We start from the raw sequence: 14,551 nt of genomic DNA, 5'->3' as shown, positions 1-14,551 counted from the left end.
AGGTGAGTGTTAATGGTTGCTGCGATTGTCTGGCAACCAGCACAACAATGCCTCATTTATCTAAAAAAAAAAAAAAAAAAAACACCCACTATCCTCATGTCCTCCCTCACAACATCCATCAACCTTTTCTTTGGTCTTCCTCTCGCTCTTTTGCCTGGCAGCTCCATCCTCTACACCCTTCTGCCAATATACTCACTCTCTCGCCTCTGGACATGTCCAAATCATCGAACTCTGCTCCCGCGAACCTCATCTCCAAAACATCCAACTTTGGCTGTCCCTATAATGAGCTTTTTTCTAATCCTATCCAACCTGCTTACTCCTAGCGAGAACCTCAACATCCTCATTTCTGCTACCTCGAGTTCTGCTTCCTGTTGTTTCTTCAGTGCCTCGGTCTCTGATCCGTACACCGTGGCCGGCCTCACCACTGTTTTATAAACTTTGCACTTCATCCTAGCGGAGACTCTTCTTTTTCTCCATTCTTCTGGCATCTTCTCTCCCGCTAGTATTCTATTGAATAAGTTGGTCAAAAACTCCACAGCCACCTCTCCAAATTGTTTCTATACCTCCACTGGTATGTCATCAGGACTAGCTGTCTTTCCATTTTTCATCCTGTTCTGTGCCTTTCTAACTTCCCCCTTACTAATCCTTCCCACTTCCTGGTCATTCACTGAGCAAATATTTGATTACAGATGCGTCTTGATGTCAACAAGATAGGCTATACTAGGCCGTGCAGCTTCAATGCAAATGATACGACTCCAATTTGGGTATTAAGATTACACAGATGATGATTTTTGTCCCCTGAAGTCGTCACCAGGGGGGTCCCACGTCGAGTATTCACAACATTCGGTCCAAATTCAGCAGTATTTGTTTATTGTACCATCGTGCAGGGCGAAGCTCTCCCATCCAGAATTCTGACATGTTGGGAATGAATGCGCAAACACCAAAGAGGTGTGATTTGCTGAATTCTGAGGTTGGCTGTAAATCATGGAGCATGGAATTTTCCAGAGACATGTGAATGTCATTTTAAGAGACAAAAAAAAATTCCAAACTTTCAATTTGAAAATACTTGACGTAGTCAAGACATGGTGACAGCTCTGGCTAAACACACGTTTTGAAGGAGAGCAATTAATTTAAATTTGTAAGAAAAAAAAATCCTATACAAGTCATTTAATCAGCATGTTTGTTCTCATGACTGAATACATGTTTGGAGGTCCATCCATTAAAAAAAAAAGAAAAAATCGCTGTGTATTCTCATAAACTGTCATGTAAATATTGTCATACTTAAATTTTGGTTTTGGTGAAAGTAACCATGTATCACTGAGGCACTGTTGGGCATTACGTGTCAGTAAATCCTAACTAGTTTGAAATTACAGTAGTTCATACATTTTGGTTCCCACCTCATCTCGAGCAAGCGAAACCCAAGCTACCAAATATTAGAGCCCTGGCACCAATAAAACCAAATGGAAACCGAACCTACAGGGCAAGGAAAATTCAAAAGGGAACGCCAGCTTCAAATCTCAGTAATTCCTCCCCTTGGTTAATTAGTGACTTTATGTCAGATTTAAAATCAGCAGGTGTCGCCACGTTTGACAAGTCACAATGGACTCATTTTATCACTGGCTGGAAGAAAAGAAAGTTGAAGAACAGAGCAGAGAGCTGTTTTAAGTTTTAATCAGGAAGCCAGGGAATTTTTCATATTTTTTCATGAGGGTGTGCTCAAATCACAAGGGAATTCCTCGTACTTCACCTCACTTTTGTCACATATTTTCTTCTCTCTTATTTCCTTAAGCAAACTATAAAAAGGAAAGGAAAATATCTGCTTCGTCACAGTGACGTTTATTGTTGTGTCGGTTTTGTCACAGCTTAACTCTTCAAATGTTCTCTCATATTGGCGCACGTTGTTGCGCCAGACTTCTATTGATACCCTTTGACGCGGGAGGTGTCTTAGTTCTGATGGTACCTCAGACGGGCGTTATATTATCTCAACCAGGCTGTCGGGCTGGTGGTGGCAGACAAAAGAGTGACAAACTTCAAAGTAAAACGCAAAACTACAATAACTACAAGCAGTAAATGCTTTCAAATTGAAGCAGGACTTACCTGGCTGAAAACAGTATTTCAAGTTGATGGTTCTTCTCGAGTCTTCCCTTGTCTTAAGCAACCCCCCCCCCCTCCCCCCACAAGTCCTGGTCATCTCCTACACAAATTCTGTCATTTTATGTACTCTTGCCTTCTTTACATCATCTCTGACCTTCTTCCATTTTCATGCTGTCTGACTTTCAGCTCTCTCAAGAGAACAAGTGTGTTCTCTATTAAATACCCCCCCCCCACACACACACACATACACACACTCACAAAGAAAATACACTTATGTACACTCCACAAAGAACATAATTCACCTCCAGACAGGGCTTGTGCTTTTGTCAGAAGGCGTCTTTGGTTTAGTCCAGCACAGCAAAGTAGTTCAACATTCTACTCTATTACGAATTAGACTTCTTAAAACTCCCCCCCCCCCCAAGCCCCACAAGTCAGGTTGAATAAATACAGAGTCTTACCTTGAGACCAGTGTTCATTAAAATGTGCTGGTTTTCTGACCTGTGACAACTCCAATTGAGTCAATTACGGTAAGTCTCCCGCGCTGAGCCGGCCTCTGAAAGATGAAATTTTACTTGGACTCATGGGAATTCTCGCCAAATAAAGAGGAGTTTTTGTCATTTGGCTGCCCATACCACACCTGCATTGTGTGTAGCTATGCTAAAGATGAGAACTGTACTACAAAACTATAAGCACCAGTTTTCTTTTGCAATATTTTAGTCATGCAAAGTTTAGGGTCCACACTCAAAAGAAAAATTAGAAACGTAAATCATGGCAAAAAAATCTCACAAGACTATAGTTGCGATTCTATTGTTGTCTCAACGCCAAAATAAATAAAAATGCTCAAGTCACTCTGTATCATCTAATTAGGGTAATGAAGTGGTTTGGAAAAACAACATGTTTAGGAATAGACACAAACATTGTTCATTACTTGTAAATCTTACGCATCTTTTACGGTCCTCTATCAAAAGCAAGTGCAAAATTCCACTTGTCCAAGAATATACTTTTTCCCACTCATTGTTGACATACTCCTTTGCTTTTTTCACAGTCTTGGTTTGACTTTTTTATATTTTGTTTTTATTTGTATGTTTTTTCCAGTGGCCCTGTTTTTCATGTAGTGTACAGTAATCCCTTATTTATTGCAGGGGTTACATTCCAGACCCCTGGGACAGATGAATTTCAAGAAGTAGTGACCTTATTGTGTATTTCTTTTATTATTGTGCATATTTTTAAGCTTCATGCATCCTCACATTTGAAACTTGAACTTTTACACTTAAACCATGTTAGAAGGTCACTCTGGAGGTGTAACTGGCTAAAATAGCTAAAATAGCCACACTGCTCATTGAAATTTAGCTCACATCGATACAATACCTTATACTTTGTGTAAGAAACACTTGTATATGTAGTGGTTCTAAAGTCTACACACCTGTTCAAATACCAGGTTTGTGTGAGACTTTTCTCACCATTCTTTTCAAGTTTTTTTTTTCACATCACCGCAATTGATTTTTTTTCTTTCATGGTGAATATTTTTGAGAGCAAATGAACAAATGAAACCGGTGTGCGCACTCATATCACTGGGATGACCAACCCGAAGGTTGTGGGTTCGACCCTCCGCTTTTGTGACACGGCGGCCAGGTGTTCTTCGGCATAATATTGAACCCTCAGTGCCTTCTGAGATTGTGTCATCAGGAAGCGAATGAGGCGAGTGTTAAAGTGCTCTGAGTACCTCGAAAGTAGAAAAGCACTATACAAGTGAAAACCCATTATCCTTTAAATGACAGTTTCAACGATTGTCGAAGTTCGTCTTTCGGGCTGCTGAGTTTCTGGAGGATTAACTAAATGGTTGGTACAATGACAAACACTGTACGTAATAATGCTTTTTAGGGCTACTTTATATCATCCGACAAAGGTAGGCTGCGCCATTAGCTCAGCTAGTAGAATGAAATTGTTACCGTAATTGCCCAGTTAAAAGTGGGTTTGGTGCAAACAATTCAACCAGAGCGCTATAAATAAATGCAATATGCTTCTATCGTGGTCACGTCACGTTTCGACTCAACTCAGCACTCGGATGCTTCTCTAATGGGTTTATACTTTATCCTAGTATAGTTGTCATTCTTTTAACAAATGATTCAAGTCAAGATGCTGCACTTTTTGGGGAAAGCCTTTCACGGGCTGAAATATTGCCGGTTGAAAAGCAGAAATGCAAATGGGGTGAAAAGAAAAGCTCACATGGAGAAATCTCACACGGCGGTATTAATGCCACCAATCTTTTTTCTCATTAAAAAGTCATACAGTTTAGCTTGGGCTGTACTTTCGGTCCTTGCATAATGAGGTCAAAGAGAAAACAAAACGCATCTGCATTGCTGTGCTTTTGTTTTCATTGAATGTTGACGCAAAGAAATCACTGGAAATCATTTATCCTTCTCTTTGCTGCCATTTGTCTGCAGGAAAGCAGGAAGGCAGGAAACCCAAGCAAGGAATTTAACACACACTGTAAAAGTCTAATAAAACAATAGAAAACATTATGATACTGTTGAACTTTGAAGGACTAACTCAATCCGCTCCATGATATTGCTCCTGTTTGGATTTTTGAAACAATTTCCCCAGGTGTGAATGTGGTTATGATTTTTTTTTTTTGTTTATGTATCAAATTGACTGGTGACCAGTGCTCGTTGGAGACAGAAGAGACTTAATATAATGTACATTCCATTACTTTTAAAAAATCACGTCACATTGATTGAGGTTTCATGCGACATCATGAATGACAGCGTTTTTCTGAATTCTTCTTTTGCGACTCCCAAGGCATATTATTCCATTTTGGGGAGGTTACAAACTATAAGAGAATCGTTTTTGTCTGTGCTAATATTGTGTAAAATGTATTTCTCTTGGCGGCACGGTGGGGCAACTGGTTAGAGTGTCGGCCTCACAGTTCCGAGGACCGGGGTCCAAATTCCGGTGTGACGTTCTGAGCGCTCCCCCGTGCTGAAAAGTCCCCTTGGGATTAATGAGCATGCACGTAGAATGTTTGGAACTTTTCGACTTTTTCTACTTCGTGCCAGTCTGAAACGTCCCCATCTATGCTTCTTCTGCGTGTTCATTTTCGCTCCGTGTGCATTTTGCTATGGACGTCTCACAAAGCCGAACACGGCGAATGAAAGCTCTGTATGACGCAAACAATATAAGGTAATTTCAGCGCGTAAAAATGATATGACACTTATTTTTACTGACTGACCCCGAACAATCGTCTGTTGATTCTTGTGCAATGCTGGAACGTGCTTTCCAGTTGAAAAATAACAAACAATCCGTTTGCATTTGTTTCTGTACTCTTTCATTCGCTGTGCTCGGCTTTGTGAAACGTCCATAGCGAAATGCACGCGGAGCGAAAATGAACATGCGGAAGAAGCATGGATGGGGAAGTTTCAGACTAGCACGGAAATAGAAAAAGTCGAAAAATTCCCCAAATTCAAAAACTTCTACGCGCATTAACCTGAAGCAGACCTTTCAGCACTGAGAGCGCTCAGACCGTCACGCTGGCCACCCTTGTGTGTAGTTTGCATGTTCTCCACGTGCCTGCGTGGGTTTTGTCCGGGCACGCCAGTTTCCTCCCGCATCCCAAAAACATGCACTAATTGGGGACTCTAATATGCCCTTAAGTGTGATAGTGAGTGTGACTGTTGTCCGTCTCCATGCGCCCTGTGAATGGCTGGCAACCAGTTCAGGGTGTACCCTGCCTCCTTCCCGATGACAGCTGGGACAGGCTCCAGCACTCCCCACGACCTTCGTGAGGAAAAGCGGCTTGGAAAATGAATGAATATTTTTCTCTTTCAATCAACGTATTTTCATCTCATCTTTATTCTCCTGTCCTTTTACCCTGCAACGACCACTCTCGCCAGTTGATGGCAGCATTACTACGCTGAGCAATAAGAAAAACAAGCTCCTCCGAAGGCAGTTCTGTCTGTCAGCCTTGCCGTGGACCTGTCTCGCTGAATCATCCCTCCTGACTCGCTTCTTTTTCTTGTTGCCTTTAACATGGACTCCCCGCCACCAGTAGATGTACAAATGTTTTTATAAAAACATAAAACTGACTAAAACAGCACGATGCACAGTGAGCAACCAGCGTGAAGCTTGAATGAGTCACAGAAATGCTGTGAAATGACACACATGAACACACACACACAAGCTGCAATATCAAAGTTTTAGGTGGTTAACTACTCTTAAGAGTATTTTTCCAAGTGGAACACACACAGTGTGGAAATACCACGATGGCACATTAGGAACAAATCTGTGATGAGAGAATAATAATAAAATAAATGGCAAGATGCTGCTGCGCATAGGCCGAAAGCCTGAAGAGTAAGACCCTAAGGCTGCAACTATAAATGATGATTGGTTATGAATTTTTGCATGTTGCAATAGCATGTTTGTCATGAATCATAGCCTACCCCCAAAAAACATCCCACAAATTACGATTTTTCTAACAGCTGAGCTGACCTAATGATGGAAGATTCAAAATTATTCTAAAATAGCATTTTAAGCCTACTGTACACCGACTGGAACAAACGTCTTTTCTTTCCATTAATTTGGGAGTGAAAATATTAAACGGCGCTTGCTGGGAAGAACTGTAACAGAACACTTTGGGGTTACAAGCAATTTGCATTCGCCACTGCCGCAGCTGCCCGTCGGCTCAGTGGGCTAATAAGTCTCCACGTCGTGTTTGCAGCATTGTAATCTCGTTAGTGTCATCCTCCCCAGATACCGCCGGGAATCATGGATCAATAACTGGCTCATGGCTCCTGTAGGGGTGCGAATGTACTACAAGCAGATCCCTCGGGGACATCTTCGGTGGTAACTGGAGGGTGACGACGATGTCTAGCACCATGTAACTTCGAATCAAATAATGAAATGTTCGGAACGAATTTCTACCCCTTCACCATTTCCCCTCCTTTTCTCCTGGATTCTTAGTGCTTCTACAGTGTTTTTCAAATGCTTTCTTGCAAGCCACAATATTTGATACACAGTACCTGCAGAGCTAATACAAAAGTATCAAATGTGTCCCTCTGCAAATCATATAATGCTTATTTTTGACACTCAGTGGTATTAATTCAACAATATCTTTTATTGGAATTACACGGGCAGAGTGGCGCAGCTGGAAAGTTCTGAGGTCCCATGCTCAATACAGACCCGCCTGTGTGGAGTTTGCATGTTCTCCCCGTGCCTGCGTGGGGTTTCTCTGGGCACTCCGGGCACATCCCACATCCCAAAAACATGCAACATTAATTGGACACTCTAAATTGACCCTAGGTATGATTGTGAGTGCGGCTGTTTGTCTCCATGTGCCCTACGATTGCCAGTTCAGGGTGTACCCCGCCTCTTCCCCGTTGACAGCTGGGATAGGTTCCAGCACTTGACCCTCGTGAGGATAAGCGGCTAAGAAATTGGATGCATGGATGTAATTACACAACTCTGTATCACGCTGAGATTGTTTCCTATCTAGTTGCCCTTAGCCATATTGCAAATCTAATTTTAGATTGCACACTTGTTGCTATCTTTGCTATCAGGATTTTTGCTGTGATCATTTATTTTTTCCCCCACACAGAATGTTAATACAAACTCATGTCGCGACAAGCGTGGTCCAAGAGCGAAGAGAGCATAAAACAGTGAGAGAGTTCTGCCCGGAACCATTTTTTGCGCCACCGGAATCAATGTTTCGCACAGGCATTTATTGCAGACGGATGAAGTGTTGGGATACGCATAAATTTTTCCAAAAACGACAGAGGAGTATGTGTAAGTACTTTTAAAGCTAGTGTTTGATGTGCAATGTGCAGAAAACAAGCTTTTTGAGCGATGTGAATGGTAGTTAGGGTTTTTTGACCTAAAATGAGGATCACTAACATACAAATGCTAATAGAGCTTGCTAACCATTTGTGATTTAGCATTATGTCTCAAGTTCTGTAGACCACAGGTGTCAAACTCTGGCCCGTGGGCCAAATTTGGCCCGTGGTGTAATTATATTTGGCCCGCTAGGCAATTAAAAATTAATATTAGAGCTGGCCCGCCAGTATTGAGTTTGACAACCCTGTTGTAGACTAAATCCATACCATACACAAGGTCTCATCATATGCAGTGTAAGGATTGAAGTCCACCCTTCATAAGAGAATATAATGCAAGTAGTAAAAAGAAACGTCAAATAAACCCCAAAATAGTGGGAGGGAGCGAGATGATTATTATTCGATTTTGCTATCAATCAATGTCTACGCTAAAGTGGATATCGTTAGCTTCCACCGGTAGTGAGAACTCGTTGCAATCTCTCCACAGGTGCTTGAGAATAGAAACAGACACCGGTGCAATTTCAATCACTGCGACAGAGGCACTCGACACGCAGACTGGCTAAGGGCTCTGGGCTAACAGCCAGCTCTAAACTCTCATTCCCTGACTCCCAAGTTACACAACACCTTTACCTTACCTTCGATTTAAAGCCACACATTCAAAGTCACAGAGATGCATGCATATTCTGTATTGGTGTTACGCGTTCATCTTTAAAATTTACATATACACACAAAATAAATATGGTCGTAACTTTGCGTGCATTTGTTTTTTGTCAGTTTCACAGGGTTCTGGGAGCAAACCCCGGAGATAAGCGAGGGGCTACTGTGTTTTATTATTGACCTGTTACATTACAACAACACAACAAACAGAACATGAACAAAACAATGATCTCGATTCATAGGTTGACAAGCGTATCAATTTCAGCTTCAAAATTTTCTGTTTCAAAATGAGATATATTGTAAAACGATCACTCAATCAAATCATTATTTCTCGCTAAAAGCATCATAAATGACAAAGCTCTTGTACATCAAATAGTGCGAGTGTACCTAATTTTGTGTCCGTGTTGTCTTGTTTTGACTCCGATCTTCCAGTTGTCTTTATCATCATCACCTCCTCTTGCCTTCATCACTTCCTTCCTTTCTGAAGGCCTCCTGCCATCCGTCTTCCACTCTTCCTCCCTATGGGAAGCGTCTTTCCTTTTATCCCTCTTCCCACTCTCTCCTGTCATGTTTCCCCCATGTTCTTCTTTCCACGCTGTCTCTTTGTATATGTCCCCCCTCCCCCCCAACCCCTCCTTCTTCCCTCGTTACTTCCAGCTATTCCACAGTATGGATCCCATCAGCTTGCGATTTCCCTTGTCACCGGCTACTTTTCTCATCTGCACTCGTGACATCTTTTTAGCTGCTTATTCTTTAGCTTGCTTTCATTTCTGGACTCATCTTTGTCTCATTTACACTCTGTCATTGTATTTCTAATAAAGTAATGCAAAGTTCACACTACTCGACCTTTCTGAGATGTCACAGAAAGCTCTATGCGAGGTAGTAACTGTGACATTGTCAATCAAAGTCCAGAGTGGTTTGCTTTGTTGACGCTCAGGTACTTCAACAACTGCTGGAAAGTGTCTATATAAATATCCTTAAATGAAATGCATAAACTTTTGAATCCACTAGCCAAAATATGCCAAGCAAAACACGATCATCACGCACGATTTTACATGACATGTCTTCATCAAGACACTTGACCTGAGTGAACATCTAAAAGATAAATGATGGCAAATAGATGGAAGGGTTACTAAAATAATATCTATGTGGTGATATTCTATGTGATTTTCCTACCTTTAGAACCAGAAACAGAACTTACTGAAACATAGAAAAGGGTATTGCTTCTCAAAACAATATGTCCAACCCAATTAAATAAATACCAATTAGATACAAATGTGAATAATTAAACCAAGCAAAATGCTGATGTAAATTCATGTATTAATTCCAGCACCTGGCAAATATATTGCTCTAGTGACTAATTTTACTTTTAGTTTTATTTTACACTGTTTAATGTATCTTTTTTTTTTTTTTAAACTGTGACTTTTCCTGCACAGCTTTAACAACATCATAAAGGATTTATGATGGTAACAGTTTGGGCACGGAACAAATTAATACACTTAACAGTATTTCCTATGGGATTTGGATGGATTTTGGAATTTGAACAACTTGGAAGTAAGCCAGTGTCAACGAATGGGTTGCGTTTGACTTTGGGGCTTGTGCCCTTCTTGCACTGAGTATTGATACATATTTTGCACATTTTTAGGGGATTTGGGACACAAGTTAAATTTTAAGTAGAATGATAAGTCCTCTGGGCCACATATTTGTACATCAGTGATTCCCAATCAATGTGCCACCACATATTCTCGTGCTGTGAGAAATCATCACATGTGCCAGGTGAAATGATCCAGTTTCACCCAACTGGTCAGAAAATTATTTATACACTAAAAGGAATGTATATATATATATATATATATATATATATATATATATATATATATTTTATCAAACACTTTTATCTCAAATCAGTTTTCCCTATTAAAGGAATAGAAATGCCATTAATCCGTTCCAGCCTTTACCCGCCCCCAATTTTTTTTTTTGGTAATGTTTGTAAGAAAATGTCCCCTTTATAAAATTGTAGTTGAACTTAAATCAATAATATTGCACTTGCATTAATAGAATATGAAAGTTAAAAAGTTTGTGCATCATGATTAATTGATTGAAGCTCCTACTGGTGTGTATGACTTGCCCATCGCAGGGCGGCGTACTACAGTCATGCAGACACAAACAAAGAAGTTTCACAACTACTGTAATTATCGTCAATCATATTAGTCATTTTTCACAGAGGATATAGAATAGATACCTGTAAGTATTGTATTGTCCGTCTACTTGTGTTGGTGTTCCACTTATAAACACCTATCCAGGTATATTGCTTAAAGTAGATAGCTGTTATTTGGTAGCCCTTCTTTCGATTTTCACAACGTACATTAGCATTAAGGTAGCAAACATCAGCTCTTGGTTTTCTGTTTAAATTGGTTATAAACTTCAACTGGGAGTGGCGTTAAATTGGCTTGAAGCCTCTTTTTTTTTTTTTTTTTTTATAAATTATTCTCCATCTGCTGAACTGCTGCTCATTGTGAAGTGAATTGAGACCACTGCCACTTTCCGGCAATGTATCACACATGTTTACTTACAAATCAACCCAAGAAATTCTTAGTTTCCAATGTAAAAAGTAGTGAGGGGTAGCAAAATAACTGCTCTGCAATGCAGTAGTAGACTCAGTAAAGAAACATTATGGAGCCAAAAGGATACAGACTTTTATTTTCCTCTTTGAAGACGGAAACAATGCGCTTGCTTGTTAATCATTCTGATTTGGCCTCCACATGACTATGACAGAACTGAAACAATGGCCAACCGTCATGCTATTATTGAGCCAGTCTTGTAAAAATGATGACGTTACTTCCTTTCCACAAAAGTGTTGCATTTACTGCATCATGAGCACAGTCAGCATTAACATACATATTGTAGCCACACCGTCGATTATTTCACATCTGGTTAAAAATTTGCAACTTTACATTCACCGAAAATGCGTTTTTGTACATCTTTAACCCTAGAGAACCCATGGGGTCACATTTAAAACGGGATTTGGATGTCTTGGGTTCTCTAGGGTTAATATCTCCATTTGCTGGCAGACATTGGCTTATAAAAAGCAGACATGCATTAGCTTTGTTTGGGAGTGAGGACACTGGCAGAATTTTATTGTGCCGTTCCATGCTTGTGGCTGATGACTGTTCTTTGACCTTTCCTGCACTCACACCGCGGTGCATTCATCTCGCAGCACAGCACTGCATTACAGCAACTTTTCTGACTTTGTGTTGATTCCGGTCCTTGTTTTTATTTATATTGTGAATGGTGGTTATCATTAATAATTATTGGAACTACCCATATTTGACCCATGGAGTCATAGGTTTCAAAATTTCAAATGTGCTCATCCATCCAACCATTTCTGTGAAGCCTATTCTCGTTATGGTCAGGGCTGAGTTGGAGTCAGTCCGAGTCTAAATTTGATGAATGTTCAACATGAGGGATGAAAAGCAAACATCATCAATGGGTCTGACTTGCATATTACAAAATTTTCCAATGAAATGAGGCTTCTTGATATTGCTGTCATCCAGAAAAAAAAAAAAAATCACTTGTTGCAGGTTTTATTAGAAATCCCAAGTGTAAAGGTGTTATGTTTCAGTGGGGTACAAACATTTTAAACATTTGAATCAATTTTTTAAATGTAATAGACCCCACACATACCCAAGAAAAAAAATCCCCATGTGTGTTCTTATTGCATTTATAGCATGTGGTGTTCTTGTGATGACCAACACAGCACACTACACATGCAACAATGTCTGTCATCGTACCAAGACCGGCCTGTGAGAGGCAACATAGTGCCACGGACTACCAGAAAATGCAAAGAAGAAGAAATACTCAACACTACTGGTTGTATCTCTAGTTCTAGTTCTGCTGGGCAACGGCGGCAGCTTCAGGTTACTTCCTAATGGGCTGTCGTTCTGTTTCAAAGTCACAATAATGTCTTGCACATCATAAAAGCGAGTTCACTTCATGAGCTCGGGAAGGGGGGGAGATTCACCGAAACAGTTCAGTTGAGTTGGGAGGTTAGGGCAGAGCGACAATGTCTTTCGAGCCAGGAACTGTCAGATGCTCAGGGCAATGCGAACAGCCTTGAGCTGTCCTGGAACAACTCTCACTCCTTTTTTTTTTTTTTTTTTTTTTGCACTGAGCAAAGCGACCACTGCAGGATCTTTGTTGATGTGTTGGTTTATCATCTGGTCCATACTTAAGGCCTGGGAAAACTCATCGTTTCTAGTTTGCCTTTTAAATATCGCTTTTGTGACACCGGTCCTGGAACATTTCGGACACACCTCGTAGCATGAGTACTTTTATTCAAATTCTTCCCAATAAAGTGTGTTAAAGGTCTCTCTCCTCCTTCCGTCTCCCTCCCTCTTTGTCTCCCTCCCTCTCTCTCTCTTTCTCTCTCTCTCTCTCTCTCTCTCTCTCTCTCTCCCTCTCTCTCGCCCCCTCTGTCTTGCCTCTCAGTCATTGCTGCTTAGTGGGCTGTGAGGACCTCGCGAGCATCATATCTCTCCTCCGTTCTCCTCTCCTTACCTTCAGCGAGCCCCTCCATCCCTCCTCCTCCTCTGCTATGACATCTCACACCAGCTGCGCGCTGCCTCCGCCAGCCCGACTCCGCTCCTCCAACATGGACATGTGCGCCTGGAATAGCCGCGATTGATCCCCGGGCGACGTTGTTTTTTTGTTTGGTATTTTGTTTTGCTTTTTGAGAAGATATAACAACGCAAGAAGAAAAGGAGGAGGAGGGGGTGGCTGTCATCTTTTAACCCCCTCCGCTCCCTTCAGCCAAGCAAGAGCGGCAAGGTGGGGGGACGGCTTGCAGCCAGCTTGGATTTATTGAACAGCAACATGAGGGATTTGGAGATGCCGATGATGGTGATGAAGCGGAGGAGGCTGATCATGAGGAAAATGGCCCGACTAAGACACGACCTCTCGGTTCTCCTCCTGACGGGGCTCCTCGTCGGGGATTTCTCCTCCTCTGGTGGTGAGTTCCCAAGTCTGCGTGTGTGTGTGTGTGCTTAAATAATCGGATGGTGCAAGTAAACGTGAGATCGTGCCATGCCTAACTTACGTGCGTGTTCTGCATAGCGAGTTTCCCTCCCCAAAAGGAGGACGCATGCATGCTTAGAAATGTGTGTGTGTGTGTGTCTCAACTTGGAAGTGTGCATGCACGGTAATTTTTTTAGGAGCACATTCTCTCTAATTGCAGCAAAGTAGTTCAAAAATGAATCATTGAAGACTGCAGCCTTCACTTTGTACAGTTCCCCCAAATGTGTGTGTGTGTGTGTGTGTGGGGGGGGGCATCTGACTTTAAAATCGCATACAGTCAAACTTGGGAGGGGAAGTTGCTTCTAATGGTCTTGGGAGTTCGATTCCATTGCTGCGAAATGCCCTGAGAGGGAAAGGATGCTCCCATGTCCGCGGGCCTGCAGTGATGCTTGCTGCTCTCGGTGGTGCTGGTGGGAAGTTGGTGACCAACATGGATGAAGCTCTGTGGGAGGAAAGTGTTAACATTCTCCTTTTTGGTGCAGGGAGCTGAGTTGCGTTTGTCAATGGCTCCTCTGTCTTGTGCCTTGCGAGCGCCATGCCCGTCCTCATGCCTGTCACTGTCAGACCTCTCTCCCACACATGCACCAACCTGTCACAAAAGGAGGCTTCCATTAGGGCAGTGATTTTTATTTTTTATTTTGTTTGCATATAACTGTATTTAACCTGAGTTTGTCTGTATTTTAACTGCATTTGCCTTGACATGCATGTACTTTGGAAGTTAAATGGTTTTGTCAGGATAAATATTTGTTCGAATGTGAGATTTACAAATAAGTACAATAATATAGTAATAGAAGTAAAAGTATAGTCGTGGCTTGGCTGGCAATCCCAGCTTTGTTTTTTTTTCCAGAGTGATGCTCGCATTATGCCACTACCAAGGATGGGTTGTTCCCAGTGGCGGGCCCGTG

At 41.6% G+C, this 14,551-nt stretch overlaps 1 protein-coding gene across 1 annotated transcript in view; it reads left to right on the top strand.

The window, feature by feature from the left end:
* The window catches only part of LOC133497966 (CUB and sushi domain-containing protein 1-like), a 521,981-nt gene that overhangs the window by 38,332 nt on the left and 469,098 nt on the right, over positions 1–14,551 (top strand). The window contains exon 2 of the mRNA XM_061814268.1: positions 13,062–13,581. Coding sequence (XP_061670252.1) covers positions 13,446–13,581 — 136 coding nt within the window. The 5' untranslated portion in view covers positions 13,062–13,445. The remainder of the gene's footprint in view (positions 1–13,061; positions 13,582–14,551) is intronic.

This window comes from Syngnathoides biaculeatus, chromosome 3, assembly GCF_019802595.1.
Source record: "Syngnathoides biaculeatus isolate LvHL_M chromosome 3, ASM1980259v1, whole genome shotgun sequence".
Taxonomy (NCBI): Eukaryota; Metazoa; Chordata; class Actinopteri; order Syngnathiformes; family Syngnathidae; genus Syngnathoides; species Syngnathoides biaculeatus.
Note: the sequence above shows the minus strand (reverse complement) of the source record. Positions and strands in the feature narration are given on the sequence as shown.